A 21,721-nucleotide genomic window follows, 5' to 3' on the forward strand; every position below is an offset into this window, starting at 1 on the left:
CATCGCTGGTCTAGGTGATGTACAGTTGAAGTCGGAAGTTTACATACACTTAGGTTGGAATCATTAAAACTTGTTTTTCAACCACTCCCCAGATTTCTTGTTAACAAACTATAGTTTTGGCAAGTCGGTTAGGACATCTACTTTGTGCATGACACAAGTAATTTTTCCAACAATTGTTTACAGACATATTATTTCACTTATAATTCACTGTATCACAATTTCAGTGGGTCAGAAGTTTACATAAGTTGACTGTGCCTTTTAAACAGCTTGAAAAATTCCAGAAAATAATGTCATGGCTTTAGTAGCTTCTGATAAGCTAATTGACATCATTTGAGTCAATTGGAGGTGTACCTGTGGATGTATTTAAAGGCCTACCTTCAAACTCACTGTCTCTTTGCTTGACATCATGGGAAAATCAAAAGAAATCAGCCAAGACCTCAGAAAATAAATTGTAGACCACAAGTCTGGTTCATTCTTGGGAGCAATTTCCAAACGCCTGAAGGTACCACGTTCATCTGTACAAACAATAGTACGCAAGTATAAACACCATGGGACCACTCAGCCGTCATACCGCTCAGGAGGAAGACGCGTTCTGTCTCCTAGAGATGAACGTACTTTGGTGCGAAAAGTACAAATCAATCCCAGAACAACAGCAAAGGACCTTGTGAAGATGCTGGAGGAAACCGGTACAAAAGTATCTATATCCACAGTAAAACGAGTTCTATATCGACATAACCTGAAAGGCCGCTCAGCAAGGAAGAAGCCACTGCTCCAAAACCGCCATGAAAAAGCCAGAATACGGTTTGCAACTGCACATGGGGACAAAGATCGTACTTTTTGGAGAATGTCCTCTGGTCTGATGAAACAAAAATATAACTGTTTGGCCATAATGACCATCGTTATGTTTGGAGGAAAAAGGGGGTGGCTTGCAAGCCAAAGAACACCATCCCAACCGTGAAGCGCGGGGGTGGCAGCATCATGTTGTGGGGGTGCTTTGCTGCAGGAGGGACTGGTGCACTTCACAAAATAGAAGGCATCATGAGGGAGGAAAATTATGTGGATATATTGACGCTACATCTCAAGACATCAGTCACGAAGTTAAAGCTTGGTCGCAAACGGACAATGACCCCAAGCATACTTCCAAAGTTGTGGCAAGGACTTAAGGACAACAAAGTCAAGGTATTGGAGTGGCCATCACAAAGCTTTGACCTCAATCCTATAGAAAATTTGTGGGCAGAACTGAAAAAGCATGTGCGAACAAGGAGGCCTACAGACCTGACTCAGTTACACCAGCTCTGTCAGGAGGAATGGGCCAAAATTCACCCAACTTATTGTGGGAAGCTTGTGGAAGGCTACCCAAAACGTGTGACCCAAGTTAAACAATTTAAAGGCAATGCTACCAAATACTAATTGAGTGTATGTAAACTTCTGACCCACTGGGAATGTGATGAAAGAAATAAAAGCTTAAATAAATCATACTCTCTACTATTATTCTGACATTTCACGTTCTTAAAATAAAGTGGCGATCCTAACTGACCTAAGACCGGGAATTTTTACAAGGATTAAATGTCAGCAATTGTGAAAAACTGAGTTTAAATGTATTTGGCTAAAGTATATGTAAACTTCCGACTTCAACTGTATATGTGACAGTGCAGTCGGGAGGTACTGTATGCCATTCTACTGTACCTTACTGTATAGGGTGGTGCGGTCTGTAGGTGTGTGTGTGGCCTGCACATTGACTCTGGCCCCATCATCTATATACTGTATCTCTGCCTGTCTGCCTGTGGTGTGAGCGCAGCCTGTCATCCTCCTCACTCCTCTCTCACTACAGAGCCGGCATGACTTTGCAGAACCTCACTGCTCTTTCTCTTTCTCTCGCCACCTCTCACTCACAGCCACCATGTAGGAATTGAAGTGGAGCCTTACAGTGCTTTTTTATCTTTCTTTCTCTTTTTCTTTCATTTCCTGACTTTTTTCTGTGACTGCTATTTTTATTGAGTCTTTCAGTTTGGCTGCATTTCAGCTCTTGTGCATGCCTTGCCGACATGGGCTTGCCCACACTGACTGTGGCACATCTCTGAATGCTGCTGCTTTGACTTAGCAGCTACTTCATGCCTAGCCTAGCGCTGCTCCCTGTGCCCTCGGCTAATTTATCTCCATCTCCACCACAGCCATGAACGACCTGCTGCAGACCATTGCCCTGGCAGGGGGCCAGTGGGCGGGCAGCACAGAGAACCTGGAGGGGCCCGTGGAGGCCAACGGGGGCAGCAGAAGTCGGCACATGAAGGAGCTGGGCTCCATGGCCTACTCCACTAACGCTATCAACTACGCCACCCTCACTTTGCCCACTGGCAACAGGGCCAAGAGGAGCCTGAAGATCAAAGGTAGAGTCTACAGGACCGCTAGTCGATCCTCCTTTGGTGGTGTGGTGAACTATCATCTAGAATGTGTATTTACTACAAGTCTCATTGTGTTTCAGAAGCAAGTCATTGTTTAATCCATCGTAAATGTCATTTTTCATTCTCCATTTTTACTTTTTGATTTGGACACCGGTGAATGCCTACCATCATACTCTAGCTTTCAGAAGATTGTCTGCCACATACTTTGTTTCCTTCGTAAGCCCTATTCTCCGGTAGTTTCCCCATCCCTCCAGCCATAACTCATATTTCCACATCTTTGTCTCCTCCAGACAACGCTTCCTGTGAAGACGTTCCAGCATCCTCAGATGACCCCATTGGGATCAGAGGTCAAGGTAAGTTAACTGTTGACCTTTAGGACAAACTCCCATTACTATTATTTAACCACAGGGCTTTACACCAGTTTATTACTGGGAGACAAAGGAATGAAATATCAAATGGGGAAAAAATTGCCAATGTTTTAAAGCCTTACAGTAAGTGTAAATGTCGTGCCACTGGAAGCTTGGTTTATATCTCTACATTTCAGTTTGCTACCATTAGAGCAGGGTTCTCCAAACCTGGAACGCTACCCTACTGTAAGTTTTCGCTCCAGCCCCAGTTGTAACTAACCTGATGCAGCTGATCAACCAGCTAATTAAAATCAGGTGTGCTAGATTAGGGTTGGAGAGAACATACAGGATGGTCCAGGAACAGGGTTTTAAAGCCCTACGTTAGAGTAGATCTGCTTAAATGACTAGATTCGGCATGCTATCACAAACAGTAAACTCTGCTTAACAAATGGTCATGAGCCGCATTCCTCCCATTAGCTAGTAGATCGGGCTGTCTGCCTACACGATTCTCCCACACACACACATATCACAATTAGTGTCCATTATCTCCATTTTCTGTGCAGTCTTGGCTAGCTTAAATGTCCTCCCACTGTCATGTACGTTGTATTATACAGTAATGTACCTTCTATTGCATGAACTTTACCACGACTGTTTTATTGCACTTTGTTATGATGTGCTGTAAAGTTGGTGAGTTAATTAATATAATGACAGATAACCTAGTACAATGCATTATATCCTAAACTGAGCCAAACTAACAGTAGCTCAGTATAAGTGAACTGCACCACTGTAGCCCAGTGCAGTGTTTAACAACTGTGGTAGCAGGTTAACCCAGTTAGCTGTGTGTGTTGAATGTGCCAGGCCTACAGGTCTTTAGCAGTGCTCAGGCTCTGTCGCCCTCTGCTTTCGACCCGTCCGCTATGTGCAGAGTCCCCTGTAGCATCTGTTGTAAGTGACACACCTGTGTACATCTGTCTAAGACCACTAACAGTACCACTTTACTCAAGACTGCCACTGCTATCAATGATTACCACCCACTACCTGCGGACATCGCTTCCCCAGTACTACTACTGTACCAGCCACACCAAACCTGAACCAAACTGAAGACCACTAATAACAGCAACAACATTGTATCAATTTGCATCCCACACATTCACATACAGCCCACCTATCCTTTGGTACATTCCTCTGCCCCAGGTCTCCTCCTCTCCCTACTCCTCTCAATCACCTGAGCCCCTCCCGTGTTGGTCTCTGGGTCATGTCAATCACAAGGCCCCTCTCCTTTCCTCCAATCAGGTTTTACAACAGGTTTTTCCTCATGAATGATTCCTCCCTTCGTGTTTGTGTGGCCCCTCCCTCTCCACTCCCTTTGTGTGATTGGGCATGTTGGCGTTGTGTGGCACCGTGCCACCCCTCCTGCCTGCACCATCTGCTGACCCGTGTGACGTGTCCTCTCAATCTGTGTCCTCTTATCCCTATCCAGACTCGAGAGCCTCCAGCCTCCATAGTATCAAGACCATCAGCAGTAATACCTCCCACTCCGCTCCGCTCGAGGCCAAAGGTACAGTCACATCACTAAGGAGAACGCCCCCTCTCTCCCACGCTCCTGCATATGACACCGCCTTCATTGTACTCTCTGTTGATTTTCTCATACACACACGTTAGAGAAAAAAACCACAACACTTTTGTGATCTATTAACATTGATACTATAACTCTCTTCCTCTCTCTGTGTGAGATATGTTCTGGAAGGGTCCAGGCTAGGTTCTGGCATGTTTATTATTTATTTATTTATTTGCATTCTCACAAATAAGCTGGTTTCTGAGCTTTGCTAGTTGATATCTAGTGCCTGTCATCACCTTAGGGTGATACTCTTATGTTAGTACCTGAGTTAGTCGTACACTGTTAGAGCAGAACTCGCCTACAGTAGTGTGTTTCTCTTCAGGCACGTTGAACGGAAACCTCAGCAGGCCCCACAGTGAGAGCAGTGGGGAGTTCAGCCTCAGTCTGGACCAGGAGGAGTGGTCCAGCGGGAGCAGCCCTGTCCAGCAGCCCCTGTCCCGCTCCTCTCATCAGAGCCCCATGCTGCTGCAGAGGTCCCTGGAACCCCAGGCCACACAGGCCAAGAAGAAGAATGGCAGCGCCAGCGAGGTGCTCTCTCTACAGCAGTTCCTAGAGGAGCGCATCGACCCTGCAGAGGTGACAGCCTGGAACACACAGCAACACTAGATTACAACACTGTACTATACTATGTTATTCATAGGCATCAGATGTGCTATGATAAGAAACAAGTAGAAGTTATTTCACCAATCAAGTCTGCTATAAAGCCCAGGTAATGTCATGGTATGGCAACTTGAATGTCTCCTCTCCATCTCCAGTCTGGCAGCCAAGAGAATCTGACCGTTGAGTCTCCCCGCCTCTCTGGAGGCACTGAGCATGTGCAGAGGGACCGGGCTGAGCGAGGCTCCACCTCCTGCACCAAGGGGCGGGGCATCCTGCGCTCAGCCAGTGGGAAGGCAGCGCCAGTGAACTCCGATGGCCGCCCCTCCAGGGGTGGCCAACCAGGTCATCCCAGCTTACGAAAGGCAGAGAGTACGCGTGTGAAGGGCATGGTCCAGCCACGGGTCAGCCTCTCCTCCCAGAGTAAAGCCGTGTCTGTGTCTGAGCGTCTGGACATCTCCTCCACCTCCTTCTCCACGCTGCCCCGGGCCAGCAGCGTCATCTCCACAGCTGAGGGCTCCACGCGTCGGACCAGCATACACGACCTGCTGTCCAAAGACGCCCGGCAACCCGTGTCTGTGGACCACTCACCCTCCTCAAAGGCCTCTCCTCGCACCTCCACCACGCCCAGTGAGTACCCCCCAACCAACAACCCCACCCAGTCCCAACATCCCACCCACCAGTCCATCCCCCTAGCCCCAGACCCCATGCCCCTGTCCCTGCCGAAGTCAGTCAGTATGCCCTGCACAGGCAGTCAGCACCCCCTCAGTTGTAAGGAAACTGACCTCTCCAGCCTCGAGTCTTTCTTTGGCTCGTCCTTCACAGTGGAGTCAGTGTTTATGGACTCCATCTTCAGCGAGCCAGCCTTCACAGGGTGCAGTAGCAAGAGCCACACCTTCCTTTCCCTCAACACCTCCCTGGTCAGTAACATCAGCGGCCCCCCAGGCAAAACCCACCTCCGGCCCAACCCTGCCCAAACCGCCCAGAACCAACCAAATGGGTTAAAGCCCAGCCCACCTGACCAGAATGGGGAACATGTCATTGACACCAATCATGTGCTTGATGCTGACCCATCTCCACCCCTTAGCCCAGAGGACCAACAATCGTTGTGGTATGAGTATGGCTGTGTCTGAATGTGTGGCGTCCTGGTCAGCTACTGATCTGGGACCTGCTTAAGGACCGGTGATGGTCGGGGAGAAAGAAGGAATTCTGCATGCATTATCAAAGCCCTATCATGCTATGTTTTCTTTTGAGCTTTTATGTTTGTTTTTTCATGGCTGATTTGTAAATCCCTTTTCCTCACTCCTGGTTTGGTATTTCCCTCCGTCTTATGGAAAGTCGGGTTCTCTGGATGTCTTTGCTTCAAAGGTCTGTTCACACTGTATTTGGCTCACATTATAACTTTGCTTTATGGGGGACATCAATAGCTGTTCTAGTTATTTTATTCATTATTTGCTATTTCTTTTCGAATCACAAATACATCTTCAGAAAACATGCTGCAAAGCTACATTAACCCATTTAATCCCAAATTTTTCCCAGACATGAAAATATCCAAATCAAGTGCCATTAGTAACCCTTTGAAGTAATCAATCATTATTTTTTGAAATTTTAATGGAAAAGTAGGTGAAAAAGTGTGTTTTATGGTCGGTCACAATTGTGACCGGTGGGATAATGTTACGTATACTGAATTAACATATTTCTCCTATGCAGTTATCAAAGTTCTTATATAATCCGCAACCCAGTTATTTAACACATTTAAAACTCTGTCACTAGCAGTCCCCAGCATTGCCACATAGAATGCCCCGTCACATTCTAGTGTGGACTATTTTACACATCAAAACATTACACTACATCGATATGAATACTGAGAGCAAAGACAAAAAACAACCATCATGTATTTCAACATTGTTACTTTTTGTAACATTGTTACTTTAGTGCAAACATGTATTGAACATTAATATTGTAACTTTATTTGTAACATTTGAACTTGTACTTTAGTGCAATATTCATTGTAACATTGTCATTGTGACATTTTAGTGCAACATTCACTAAACAACTGTTATAGCAGTCGTGTGATTCATTCCCACTGAAAATAAAGGTAAATTTAGGATAGAGGGTGCCTGTAGAATATGCATTCAAGTAGAGGCCTACACTGAACAAAATACAATTATTGTATATTTATATTTAAAAAGCACCACTGCACAATGAGTGCTTATATATATATATATATATATATGTACAAGTATCTCCATTGAGAACGTTAGCTTCAAGAACCGAGATGCAAAATGTATGTTTGTGGTAGAGGCAATTCACTATTTAACTGTGATCAGTCAGTCCTACTGTCATACAGTTATGTCTTTGAATCAATTTTGACCTTTTCCCAAATAACATTTCAGTCATTTTGCCTTGTCTTTTTGCGTCGACTTTTCTTTTCTTGGCCTAAGAGTCCTTGTAACTGGCTTCTCCTCACGCCTTTATCGACTTGTTTCTATTTTTCTTTATTTGTCTTTCTTTCGAGCCCATTTTCGATTCGATCTTAATCTCGCTTTTCTACTGTCCATGGTATAATCTTGAAGGGCAGCTCAAATGTGGCAGTGGCACTTTGGCATTTCTCAGCATCCATCGGTAGTGACGTTTGTTCAGGGCACATCGACGACTTCTCTGGAAAGTCCCGCGGTGCAATCTCGTCTTGATTGGCTCAGTGAGAAGTTTTGTGCATGATCTTTGCCTGATCTTCAACCAGTAGCAGTCAGTAAAGATCTCCTTCCGTGCTCAGTGGTTCTGTGGGCCAAACTGTTTGGGCAATATTTGGGCTGTATATATGTGTTGTTGGAATCACATCAGTGGGTAAAACAAAGGGCCTCTTCGATTGTTTGACACGCACTCAATCTTTATTTTTGACGGCACCGTGCAGCTTTTCCGCTTGGCTATTCCTGCGCTGTCGAACCCCTATGGCGCTTGTAGAGGGCCCCTTGGCTCTTCTGATCTGGAACCACTGTGGCGGGGTAGAGGCCGCACATTGGCTCTTCATGTAATCAGCAATGGGAGGGGGTGGGGAAGGTTGTGGATGGGGGGGGGGGTGAGGGGTAGGGTCATCATCCCCTGATTAACGTTGTTCCTGTCATGATCTGTTTGCATGAGTTCATTTATAATGCATTTCACAGCTCTGGCTGGCAAATGGCCTTTCCATAGTCCATATCTGACCCATCGCTATCACAATCACTCAGGACAGCATCTTTCTCATTTTGAGGGATAACTGCAATGTTGCATGCCTTGTCTGGGCAGTCACCTAGATCCAACATATCCAGAACTTGACTCAAAGTGAAACTAAAAGAAAGAACAGAGTAGAAAGTTAGGTAAAACAAGAACTATGTATGTGTATAACTATGTGTATACCTAGACGCACTGTGTTATCCCGCCGGTCACTATTGTTGCCGTCAACATGTTTACACATTCTATGACCACACTGAACAAAGTTGAGTAATTTCAAATGAATGTATCAATACTAGACACCTTAAAGATGATGTGTACCAAAAATCTTTGTCCTAACTTTATGTTAACATACTTTACTAACCTTTTGTTTGGGAGCTTTGATGCAGTCATCCTCTTCTCATGGTGCAACCAGGAAGTAAACAGCTCTGGTCATGTGACAATTCACACTAAACATGTGACACTGCACATCTTTCATTGAGACCCTTTATTATTTCAATATTTGCTGGAAATACATTGATAGATCATTCAGTAAAAGTTTTAGAGCCTTATAACTGAAAACGTTTTTTACGGTCACTATTGTGACCGATGGGATTAAATAGGTTAACTATCATTTGGATGTTCAGTGCATCTTTAAAACATCTTCATGTCAGAAGTCCTCCAGAATTAGAATGGAGCTCTGTTTAATAATAAAGCAATGAGGCTTGTAGAACACGTCCCATGATAGGCTGACTGAGGAACACATTAACTGTCATTATGTAATCTAGCCCTTCAGAGGAAAGCAGTTTCACATCTATTAAAATTAGATAAAATATTTGGTTTCCCCTCTATCTTCTTGGGTGTTTGGTATGTGGGAGAACCCTGTCCTCTCTAAAGTACTGTGTCACATGGCATTACCAGTCTACTTCTACTGTGTCAATCTCAATGCATATTCACTGAACTGCACGGCTTTATTCTGTCTTGGTTTGTTCTGATGCTCTCATTTTGATTGTTGTGATCAAAATGGTTTTGTTGTTTTGTGCATATGACACATTTTTCTGTTCCATTTCTTTTTCTGACCAAACCACTCTCAATGTGGGGATTCTGACTGGGTGAATTGGGGCTATGGGATTGTTTTTGAGGAAACGTAATTCACAAAATGAGCTGAGAGCAATGTTACGTGTTTGAGAGAGAACATTTTAAAGATCGTTGAGTCTTGTGTTTTTGTTGCTCTAAGACAGCATACATAGTGGTGAGAGAAATGTGATGGCCAGATTATGTTGTGAATGAAGGCTCCTCTACTCTTGGTTGTCATGGTATTGGATCTGGGTAAAGCCTTGAATGCTCATGGCCACAATACAAATTCCAATTGCACAATAACACATTTTAGGTTATGTATATTTGTAGACTGACTACACCTTGTACAAACAGATGTTTTAACATTGAGTTATATTCAAGGACAGAAAGCACTCATGTATGCACAAGCAGTAGGAGTAGTAATGTTAGTTAGATTTTTATTTCTGCTTTATGTATTTGCCATTTTGAAATAGTTTTATTGTATTTATCTTGTGTATCAACTAACTTTCAGCCTTTATTCCGATGTAATATGACATGCCTTTGTTCTGCAGATGTGGAAGTGTTACAAGAGCGCAGAAAGTCAAAAAGCAGTGGGGAGCAACAAAGCTCCTAAACATTACTCATCGGCTACCGTTATGAGCTCAAGTGGTGAGTGCTACTCTGAGTCCAGTGGGGGGTGCTCCATGGTAACTCGGTGGCGTAACAGATGTCCCATCCTGTTCATGCTTGCTTATGCTATGCTGGTGTTGTAAAGGGCACATGAATGGCGCCTGGTCTGCATGGCGTCCCTAATAACAGGAGGTCCTGACCTGCTACACTCCCTCCCTCCCTGTTCCTCAGTGTAACGTGTTCATAGCTGGCTTTTCTTTGACTTTTCTCTGCTGGTATTCAGGAAAAACCACTGGTGGCTCTATAGGAGGTTGTGATCCCTTTGTGAACTTATCTGCAGTGCTGCATGGATTGTGGGTCACGCAGCTGAAACCCCTCCCTGTCAATGCATGTAGACTGCTTTCCAGTGCGTCCATATATATGTTCATCCCCTTCTCTGATGTCATCTGCCGCTAACCTCTTTTTCTGTCCCTTCTCTCTTCTGTCTGCCTCCAACTCAGAGAGAAAAGTGACCTTCAAGCTGTCTGACTCTGAAGCCATTTAAATGTTGGTCTACTGAGATGGTCTTCAGTGCGAAAAAAGATTGTGTAAAACAAAAATGTATCTTTATATATACTTTTTTTCAAACAAAAAATCAATTCTTCAATAAAGAAAAGTAAACATCCTCTTTTTCTCCTTGAATCAAGGAAATAAAACTCTTAAGACACAGTATGTGGCGACAATAGTTTTTCTATAAGTGACTTTCTGGTAAATTGCACTGCTATGGTGTGACAGACTGCTAACATGCACTCTACACGGACATACTGTTTGTGCCAATGTTCACGCAAAGCCAAATGGGTGAACTTAAACGAGACCCTGAAGACTCCTTGTCCTCTGTGTGACTTTGAATCAGCTGGATTTTTTCTGTCTGCCAATTGATGCTAATTATACTTTTTTTTTGTAAATGAGCATGCACATGCAGCAACTTTCTGAGGAACAACTGATGTCTACGTTCAACAATCTGCACAGAAGGGAAAAAAATGCATGTGGGCACAGAACAAGGTCAAACACAATGTGCATGGAGCAATCAACCTGCTTCTCTTCCATTTAGAATGGACGATTGTTTTAAGTTGTGTTCCTCTGAAATGCCAAAATGACTCGTGGGAAGCCATGCCAACTGTGATTGACATACAATCCAATCATGAAGGTTGTGTGAGCTGAATGGCACAGCTTTGTATATGTGTACAGTATGTATGTGGCTACTATCAGATTTCTGTCTGTGATGATGACCCTATTGTTCATTTCCTTTTCCACTTTTACATAAATCCATTTGATAAAAATTCCAGAAGAATCCTGTGTCATTTCATCTTCATCACATAAAGGACTGTGACCCTCAAGTAATCTATTCTTCCCCTGATTAATGATTGATTTTGTCTGCGTTTATAGAATCATGAAATCTCACCAGCTAAAGTTGTTGGGATATTGGATCAAAGTAATGTCATGATTTCTATGGACAGACGAATGCAAGGCGCTTAAGATAATCTCTAGCCTAATCTTGTATTGCTTTTATATAAAGAATACAAAGATCCCAGTCAAAGCTTTATGGAACAAGTGATGAACGGGGGTTGTGCAGATGACGTCCATTTACTGGATCGACAAAGCTTGAGTTATCCATTAGCCTACATAAAACGTATACTTTGGCCACTCAATGGTGTAGTCTGCGCAATGAGGTATACACCAGAATATAACCACTTTTGGGGGGGGGGAAGATATGAGTGGATAATCAATGTTCCATGACTGCAGTAATTGTGTCAGAAAGGTGTAAATTACTAGATCTTGCTGAGGGAGATATGAGGATGCAACCACCATAATCACTACTACATTGTCTATAAACCATCCACATATAACCAACAATCAAGACTGCTCTCTTGCCCATAGAAAATAAGGGCTCTCCAGACCTTATTCTCTCCCAAAAGTTAGCTGAAAATTGTAACAATGCCCATTTCTCTTGTGAGAAATTGAAGATTTGATTCTCTGACATGCATTATAATTGTTATATTTTCTACCTTAAACCCAGGGGTGGTTCCAGGCATAAGCGGTCACTTAACCCGGACGATACTGGGCCATTTGTGTACCGCCCTATGGGACTCCCGATCACGGCCGGTTGTGATACAACCCGGGTCTGTAATGACAACGGAAAGCTCCTTGAACCTGGGAATATGCAAGGCCTATTGTATAGATAATATAACGTTTAAGAGATCAGATTTTTCTGTTTTGAAATAATTTGCTACAATGACAGTTGTTTGCCCACCTTCCTTTCTTTTAGCATGTGCACGTAGTACGTATCTTGAGTGGCGCAGCGTTCAATATACGTACTACGTGCACATGCTAAAAGGAACAAGGTGGGTAGACAACTGTCATTGTAGCAAAGTATTTCAAAACAGAAAAATCTGATTAAACGTTTCATTCATTTTTGTTCTATTATCTATACAACAGGCCTTGCATATTCCCAGGTTCAAGGAGCTTTCCGTTTTGATTAGTAGGTTATATTGCCTAAAACCCTTTAGGCCTACCTATAGAAAACATTTTAAAACTGCATCTCTACCCAGCCTGGCAAGAATGGCCAAAAGGGTGTTGAGCATCCCCAGTGGCTCTGCAAGTGTGGAGAGGGTATCCTCCCCTGCTGGCCTGCTCACCAGGCACCATCGCATGAGCCTGAAGCCACAGACCAAACTTGTTTCTAAAAATGAATTCTAAAGGCACTAATGAGTCATTGTTCGTTTAATTTAAATTCTAAGTCAAAGCATATGCGCAATTTATAGACTATAATTATTTAATACAACGAAATGTTTAAATGCTGAGGGCTTTATGTCCCTACCAGCCTATTGTTGCACTCGCAAATCCTTCATAATGCATTTCTTTGTAGACTATAGCCTTGAAATAATTAATTTGTTCCTTCTTACATGCTGACCACACTGCTTGCGTCGCAAAATAAATGTACACATACACGTTATTCAATCACTGCGCCAATGAGCGTTTGCGTTGCCAGGCGCTAAAATAGAAGTTACTCATGGCCAGTTGTGATACAGCCTGTACTTAAACCAGGGTCTGTAGTGACACCTCTAGCACAGATGCAGTGCCTTAGAGCCCCTTCACCCATGTGTGGTTTGTGAATACTTTCTTAAGTACTGTACTTCAGAAAGAACAAAGTTCTGTTCAAAAAGAACCAATGGGCCGCAGGTAGCCTTGTGGTTAGGAGCGGTGGGCCAGTAACTGATAGGTTGCTAGATCGAATCCCCAAGCCGACAAGGTAAATATCTGCCGTTCTGCCCCTGAACAAGGCAGTTAACCCACTGTTTCCTGGTAGCCCATCATTGTAAATAAGAATTTATTTAACTCGGCAAGTCAGTTAAGAACAAAGGTTCAATTTAAAGTAGGGCCACACCAAGCCCATATTTAGAAAATGCTAATGCTTAAACCAATAACTACTTGTAGCCCTGCTAATAATAATTATCCGGAAATGTGATATTTGTTTACCCATCTCATTCATATCCAGTGTGGGAAAAAAAGGAATCAAGCCATCAGTGATTGGAGAAAACATTTTATTTAGTCCAGTCCATCAGTTTACTTGTCCTCAGGCTTGTTGAAGCAGTAAGTGAGGCAGCACTTGCCACAGTAGTGCCTATCGAAGTGGCTGGCCATGAACACACCAGCGCCACACTCTTCAGCTGGACACTCACGACGCAGACGGTGGATCTTGCCATTTTCATCAACCTGAAGATACACCATGGAAGCCATAAGTATAGCAACAAACACGCACACAAACGAGACAGTGGCCGTGTTTAGTAGTGCACAACAGCAAATGTTTTGCAACAGAAAACAAATTCCCTCTTATCACACACCTCATTGACAAGGAATTTGACACCACAGTAAGTCTGAATATTCATTTAAAATTTGCTTTGTTTATGCCTAATAAACATGGCCTATGTATACCAGATTTTTAAAATAGTAATACTTAAATTGACTTTTGGAGCCAGTAACAAATGTCTACAAAACAAATGCTGGCTCCATTCACTAGACCAAGGATTTTTAAACAATGGGTCATGCCCTGGGCATGCGAGGTGGGTCGAGTTATGGAAATTCATCTCATAATAATACTTAATTCAGGCCGTTGAAGGAAAATATGGGTCACGAGAGGCCGGGCAATTTCTAATTTGGGTCTCTAGCTGAAAAAGTTTAAGATCCACTGCACTAGAGACTAGTGGCAGTAGACAGCCAAATTGACATACCAGACTTTTTTTTGTTATCTACTAGACTGCTTATCAGCAATCAAGGAAATGGGCCAGGTTGTGATCCAGCGCATTTACCTTGTAGTACTTGAGCACTGCGAGCTTGACCTTCTTCCTCTTGTGCTTGTTCTTTTTGGGAGTGGTGTAGGACTTCTTCTTCCTTTTCTTGGCACCCCCACGCAGTCTCAGCACCAAATGCAGAGTGGACTCCTGCAAGAAAAAGCAATTCAGTTCAGCCAAAAAGACCAACAAACAGCTATGGCGTCAGTGGTCAATGCTGCATATGACAATCTAAAAATAAATACTTATTTGGGCTGTCTGATTGTAGTGAGAAATTCAAATATAAACCTAAGGAGTATTCACCATCTGTACCAGAATTAACAATACAATGAATGAGTCGGCAGGTAGCCTAGCGGTTAACTTCTTATGGCTGGGGGGCAGTATTGAGTAGCTTGGATGAATAAGGTGCCCAGAGTAAACTGCCTGCTACTCAGGCCCAGAAGCCAAGATCGGCATATTATTAGATTTGGATGGAAAACACTGAAGTTTCTAAAACTGTTTGAATGATGTCTGTGAGTATAACAGTACTCATATCACAGGCAAAACCCCGAGAAAAAATCCAACCAGGAAGTGGGAAATCTGAAATTTGTAGGTTTAAGTCTTTGTCTATCCAATATACAGTGTACAATTTGGTCCGATTGCACTTCCTAAGGCTTCCACTAGATGTCAACAGTCTTTAGAACCTTGTTTCAGGCTTCTACTGTGAAGGGGGAGAGAATAAGAGCTGATTGAGTCAGGTGTCTGGCAGAATGCCATGAGCTCAGTCAGGTGGGCACCCGTGAGAGTTAGCTGCGTTCCTTTTCCTTTCTAAAGACAAAGGAATTGTCCGGTTGGAATATTATTGAAGATTTATGATAAAAACATCCTAAAGATTGATTCTATACTTCGTTTGACATGTTTCTACGAACTGTAATGGACTTTCGTCGGAACTAAGTGCCTGCACCGTGTGAATTTGGATTTGTGAAAACTAAACGTGTGAACAAAAAGGAGGTATTTGGACAAATTATGGACTATCGAACAAAACAAACATTTGTGGAAACAGATTCCTGGGAGTGCCATTCTGATGAAGATCAAAGGTAAGTGAATATTTATAATGCCATTTCTGACTTCTGTTGACTCCACAACATGGCGGGTATCTGTATGGCTTGTTTTGGTCTGAGCGCTGTACTCAGATTATTGCATGGTGTGCTTTTCCGTCAAGTTTTTAAATCTGACACCGCCGGTTGCATTAACCTGTTTGGGCTGCAAGGGCAGTATTGATGTAGCTCTGATAAAAGTTGCCCATTTCAAACGGCCTCGACTCAATTCTTGCTCGTACAATATGCATATTATTATTACTATTGATAGAAAACACTCTAGTTTCTAAAACCGTTTGATTTATATCTGTGAGTAAAACAGAACTCATTTGGCAGCAAACTTCCTGACCAGGAAGTGGAAAGTCTGAAAACGATGCTCTGTTCTAGGGCCTGCCTATAAATGGGCATGTACGTATTAGTATACATGCACGTCATACACCTTCCACTAGATGTCAAGAGGCAGTGAGAGAAGAAATGGAGTGTTTATCTTGGTCTGAGGTGGAATAAATCCTCTTGGCATGACGTGTCACCCATTTCCTGTTTTCTGGAAAGCGCGAGGATGGACCTGGAATTGCCTTCTGAAAAGCTGTCGTTATAGGCGACTACTATCTCCGGCTTTGATTTATTTGATACATTGACAATATCATCGTAAAGTATGTTTTTTCAATATAGTTTTATTAGATTATTGAAATTTATTTGGGACGTTAGGCGTGTTGCGTTGTGTGCCTTTGTTCAGGAAGGAGAGCTTCGCGCCACTTGGCTAGTGTGCTTGCTAATTCAAGAGGGAAAAAGGACGTTCTAAAACCAAACAACGATTGTTCCCGACAAAGGACCTCTTGTACAACATTCTGATGGAAGCTCATCAAAAGTAGGACCCATTTTATGATGCTATTTCATATATCTGTCGAACTGTGTACTATTAGTTTTGGGCCCAGGTTTGGGCACTCTCTTGCCATAACGTAAGCCTTATGTCGTAATGAAGTTATTTTTAGAATTCTAACACTGCATTGCATTAAGAACTAGTGTATCTATCATTTCCTATACAACATGTATTTTTTAGTCATGTTTATAAATAGTTATTTGGTCAGAATATGTGAGTGTCAGAAATATCCGGACGTTGTGGGAAAAAGATGCTACGTTTGCACAATGTATAACCACTGATTTCAGCTCTAAATATGCACATTTTCGAACAAAACATAAGTGTATGTATAACCTGATGTATAGACTGTCATCTGATGAAGCTTATCAAGGTTAGTCAAATTATATATCTTTTGCTGGTTTGTTACGATCGCTAACTTTTGCTGCTGGAAATGGCTTGTGTTCTGGCTATTGTGGTAAGCTAATATAATAGTGTTTTTGCTGTAAAACACTTAATAAATCGGAAATATTGGCTGGAATCACAAGATGCCTGTCTTTCATTTGCTGTACACCATGTATTCAGAAATGTTTTATGATGAGTATTTAGGTATTTGACGTTGGTGTCTGTAATTACTCTGGCTGCTTCGGTGCTATTTCTGACGGTAGCTGTGATGGTAGCTGCAATGTAAAACTGATTTATACCTCAAATATGCACATTTTTCGAAACAAAACAGATTTATTGTGTAACATGTTATAGGACTGTCATCTGATGAAGTTGTTTCTTGGTTAGTTTGGTTGGATCTTGGTTAGTTATGTTGGTTTTGTGCATGCCACCTGTGCTGTGAAAAATGTCTGTCCTTTTTTGTATTTGGTGGTGAGCTAACATAAATATACGTGGTGTTTTCGCTGTAAAACATTTTAAAAATCAGACATGTTGGCTGGATTCACAAGATGTTTATCTTTCAAATGCTGTATTGGACTTGTTAATGTGTGAAAGTTAAATATTTCTAAAAAATATATTTTGAATTTCGCGCCCTGCAGCTGAGCTGGCTGTTGTCATAAGTGTACCGACGTCGGGCTTGCAGCCAGAAGAAGTTTAGGTGAAGTATCTATAATTCCACGCATAACACTTGTATCTGTTATCAATGTTTATTATGAGTATTTCTGTAAATTGATGTGGCTCTCTGCAAAATCACCAGATGTTTTGTAAGCAAAACATTACTGAACATAATGCGCCAATGTAAACTAAGATGTTTGGATAAAAATATGCCGAACAAAACATACATGTATTGTGTAACAAAGTCCTATGTGTGTCATCTGATAAATCAAAGGTTAGTGATTTTCTCTTTCTGCTTTTTGTGACTCCTCGTTGGCTGGACAAGTGGCTGTTTTTCTGTGACTAGGTGCTGACCTAACATAATCGCATGGTATGCTTTCGTCGAAAAGCCTTTTTGAAAACGGACACTGTTGTGGGATTAAAAAGTTTATATTTATAATGGTGTATAATACTTGTATGTTTGAGGAATTTTAATTATGAGATTTCTGTTTTAATTTGGCGCCCTGCACTTTCACTGGCTGTCATATCGATCCCGTTAACGGGATTTCAGCCGTAAGACGTTAAGAGCATTGGGCCAGTAACCTTAGCCATCTAGGTGAAAAATGGCAATGTGCTCTTGAGTAAGGCACTTAGCCATAATAGCTCTGGGTAAGAGCATCTGCTAAAAAACAAAGTCGTCAAATTAAACACTGCTGAGAAACAATGGTGTCCATATTTAATCTACCACAAACAATAATTCCTGATGGCAATACATGTTACATTAAAACATTCTGAAATGTCATACTTTGACCGAATATTCAGCATGCATTGCTTTTAGATATGATCTGAAACATTTTAAGATAAAAGCAAGGCTGAGAACCCCTGGTCTACAGGAATGGTGTTGTGGACTTCAGTGATGTATTCTATTTCCTGCAACACATTTACGAAAGTGTAGTATTGTCAAATGTTTACCAAGGTGAAAATGTCAGCTCACCTTCTGAATGTTGTAGTCGGACAGTGTGCGTCCATCCTCCAGCTGCTTACCAGCGAAGATCAACCTCTGCTGATCGGGAGGGATACCTGGAGAGACATGAGGGTGAGTTCAATCTTTCAGGCAGCCACTTCAAGCAATTCCAAGGATAAAAAAAAAAGTGCAATTACCTTCTTTGTCTTGGATTTTGGCCTTGACATTTTCAATGGTGTCTGAAGGCTCAACCTGCATATAACATTAGAGAACCTGTCTTGAAACGGTAGCTAATGTGGCTAGCAAGAAGACTAAACAGTTCCAAGACAACTCATTCCCAAGGTATTGATGAACTAACTACCAGCAAAATGGCAATAACAAATTACTCATAAGTACATCTACATTAAAGCAGACGGGTGTTATTAGATGGGTAAGATAAGTTGCCGAGCTGTACCGGTCATTTACACGTGTATAAGCAGGGCCATGCTACTAAAATGTAGTTAGCTATTGGTAGCCAACTAGCTAGCAGTTCAGAATAAAAGACCAGTAACCAAATCGGCAAGTTCTGGTAGGCTATTAACTACTGTCCAATAAAGATGAGGGAACTTGCAAAGGTGTTTATACCTGGTGAATTGCCATAACGCACTATAGGCTGATTTTAAAGTGTTACCTAGCCAGCTAGTTTGCTAAAGAATGCATGCGCCGCTATTAGAGGCAGGAAGCACTCCTGCACCAAATCCGAAGTACCCACCTCGAGGGTTATAGTCTTCCCCGTGAGGGTTTTGACGAAAATCTGCATCTTGGCGATCAATCCACCTGCACACAAGAACGACCGTGTTGTAAGTACAACTATATCAGCTAAAACACGATCTACAATATCTTTATTGTGGTAAATAATTGCTTAAAATAGAGAGCACGATCTTACCACCGGTCTCCTACTAATGGCGGATCATGAGAAGAGGGCTTTCCAAGCGTGCGACGGGGTTTTCTCGGCTCGTCTGCAGGGAGTAGGCGTCAAATAAAATGCCTGTTCAAAAACACCCCTCAGAAAAATGCATAATACATCACACTTTACTTTTCGAGGTGTTTTCCCCAAACCAGATTAGTTTTTTCTGAAAAGATAAACATCCGTTTTGCTACTTTTTAGAAATACAGATATTGTGGGATAAGTCCCCCACCTAAAAAAAAAAGTGACTTTAAAATAAGGTGACCAGATTTCTGAGTTCGGCGGTCAATATATAATTAAAATATCCAATGTTATTATCTATGAAATATAAAGGAGGACAATTCCGGTTTCATGTATTTAGTCTAACAGGCACACTGTGATAGACAAAGAAAACAACTATATTACAGAAACACTACAGACAAGACAGAACTGTCCAATCTGAACAGCCATTCAGTGGTCCTGGTAGAATAAGAGCAGAAGAGAACATGAGCAAAATTGAAAAAACAGACAATAGTATATGTGAAATAGTTAACATAATAAAGAAATAAGATGCTGATGATTGGTAACTACATAATATACTTATACCAACCGAATCTGTATATTTCTCAGAAGAATGTATTTTCTTCAGGATTGCTCTGTCTTTGGCCAGCTTCTCCGTGAACTCTTGGCAGGGGAGGTTGATGTTTGTCTTCACAATAAGCATGGCCTTGATGGTAGGAACAGTGAACCTATTTCTTACTGCTGTCCATAGATCATTAATTTGGGAGAACACTCTCTCGACTGGTGCATTACTTCCAGGTAAGCACATGACAACAGACACTAATCTAGCCAGGTTAGTGTGTGGGATGTCATTCTCTTTGAAGTGGGTAACCACCGTGCTCCATCTCTGACTAAGCGGTGTCTCAGATGTTTTCCATTCTTCAAGCGATCCCCCTTTAGGAACTCTTGCAGGCCAGTAACCTCGTCACACAAAGCATCCTCATTGATGGTCACATTGGGGCATTTTTATCGCAGTGTGCCTACTGCCTTCTGGATCTCTTCACGCAGAGGTTGCCTTTTTAAAAGGAGACAATGTAAATATTTTAGATTATCTGTGTGCTTTCCCCATGCTTGCAAGTAGTTCACAGCCATAGTGAAGAATGATTGGGATGTTTTGAGAAAGCTCTCTTTAGACATGGCTCCATTTTCCTCTAGCTCTCTCAGAAGTCCTCTGACCAAAACTGGAATGAAGTTGTCATCACGTCTTGCAGTCAATTTTGCCTCAACGTTTCTCAGAATTGCAGCGGACTCCCCAGCACAGTGGTCCTGGCCTCCAAGCATCTTGATCGTGTCACTGAATACAGTCAAGTTTCCATGGACAAAGACCAGCCAAAGTTTAGTCAGTGGATCTTTGAACATTGTTCACAGGACAACAGAGCATTTGTCTTCAGAAATAAAAAAGGATTTCAATGGCACATACATTTTCAGCACTCTTTCTAGAGCAGGGAGCATGGACATCCAGCAAACATTGCTGTGTCCTAAAATGTTATGGTACTCCTGGCAAACAAACTCACAAAAGCCCTTCAGTCTTTCTACTCTGACGGTGAAAATATGAACATATCCAAATATCTTTGTGAGCAGGTACTCAACATCATATCCAACGCTGTTCTGGCCGTGTTATGAATGATGTGAGCAGGTACTCAACATCATATCCAACGCTGTTCTGGCCGTGTTATGAATGATGTGAGCTGGTACTCAACATCATATCCAAAGCTGTTCTGGCCGTGTTATGAATGATGTGGGCAGGACAACCTAAGCCAATCACCTCCCACTGCAGAGCATTTTTAACTTTGGTATGGACATTGACCCTCCCCAGCCTATTCAGTCCTCCAAAGTTGGTATTTGTTGTCGGCAGAGAATGTTTTCCAGGTTACATTTTTGGATGACCACCAGGACCTCAGCTGCAATTTCCTCTGCTGTTTCTCCATTAAATTCAACAAAATCAAGCAGTTTTGTTTCCACAGATGTGCTGCCATCATATATCTGACTACTAATGGCAGCAGCTTTACATGTCCATGATTGGACGCATCAATGGAGAGGGACACACATTCAACTTGGTCTAGGTCCTGCGTTACCAAAGTAGTTGCCCATGTTGCTAACACGTTACTCACTATGGCGTCACATTTTGTCCTAGCACATGTAAACTTTGGCTCATAAAGCTTCTGTGTCAGTTGTGCTGTGCAGCCCAGAGATCTGTAACTATGATAGTGTCACATAGTGTGGTATGCAAAGACAGCCTCCTGCACAGCTAAACCATATTCTTCTTGGGAAGGCTCTACCTTCTTCAAGAATGTGGTGACAGAGGGCATACCAGCACGGGCAAACAGAGAGGCTTTATGCTTTTTCGTCTGCTGATGTTCTACCACTGCCGTTCTTCTCCGGCTGCCAATTGAAAGAGAGGAATTACAAAGGGTTCAGTGAACAATTCTATTGTCTTGACCTGAGCGTATAAATGGAAATTCTCTCATCATGTTTTTCATAAAAAGTGCATTTCCGTTTCTTGGAAAGAGGTCATTGTATCTCCTCTGTCTGTTCTTCTTCACTCTCCTTGTGTCACTCTTCTTACTCTCTTAACTTTTTATTCTCCTCCAATCTTTCTCCTCCTCTTTTCTTCACTCGTCTTCCTTTCCTTCTCTTC

General features: G+C 42.4%; 2 protein-coding genes across 7 annotated transcripts in view; one reads left to right on the plus strand and one right to left on the minus strand.

Moving 5' to 3' along the window:
- The window catches only part of ccdc88ab (coiled-coil domain containing 88Ab), an 88,139-nt gene extending 77,638 nt beyond the window's left edge, over positions 1 to 10,501 (plus strand). For 3 of the 6 annotated variants that reach the window (XM_070448545.1, XM_070448547.1, XM_070448544.1), the window contains 6 exons: positions 2,172 to 2,384; positions 2,690 to 2,752; positions 3,605 to 3,691; positions 4,227 to 4,304; positions 4,687 to 4,940; positions 5,120 to 6,681. In XM_070448545.1, coding sequence (XP_070304646.1) covers positions 2,172 to 2,384; positions 2,690 to 2,752; positions 3,605 to 3,691; positions 4,227 to 4,304; positions 4,687 to 4,940; positions 5,120 to 6,094 — 1,670 coding nt within the window. In that variant the 3' untranslated portion in view covers positions 6,095 to 6,681. Of the gene's footprint in view, positions 1 to 2,171; positions 2,385 to 2,689; positions 2,753 to 3,604; positions 3,692 to 4,226; positions 4,305 to 4,686; positions 4,941 to 5,119; positions 6,682 to 9,778; positions 9,876 to 10,336 lie in introns of those variants that run through there. The other 3 variants (XM_024007232.2, XM_024007237.2, XM_070448546.1) reach the window with 2 other exon arrangements.
- A 2,899-nt stretch (positions 10,502 to 13,400) lies between these two features.
- On the minus strand, positions 13,401 to 19,089 carry LOC111978248 (ubiquitin-ribosomal protein eS31 fusion protein). Its single transcript, XM_024008199.2, has 6 exons — positions 19,024 to 19,089; positions 18,850 to 18,914; positions 18,296 to 18,350; positions 18,129 to 18,214; positions 14,183 to 14,314; positions 13,401 to 13,589 (listed from the first exon to the last, which is right to left on the minus strand). Exons 2-6 carry the CDS (start codon positions 18,895 to 18,897, stop codon positions 13,440 to 13,442), a joined length of 471 nt encoding a protein of 156 aa, XP_023863967.1. The 5' UTR covers positions 18,898 to 18,914; positions 19,024 to 19,089; the 3' UTR covers positions 13,401 to 13,439.
- Between the last annotated feature and the right edge of the window lie 2,632 nt (positions 19,090 to 21,721).

The sequence above is a fragment of the Salvelinus sp. IW2-2015 genome, linkage group LG18 (genome assembly GCF_002910315.2).
Source record: "Salvelinus sp. IW2-2015 linkage group LG18, ASM291031v2, whole genome shotgun sequence".
Classification (NCBI taxonomy): Eukaryota; Metazoa; Chordata; class Actinopteri; order Salmoniformes; family Salmonidae; genus Salvelinus; species Salvelinus sp. IW2-2015.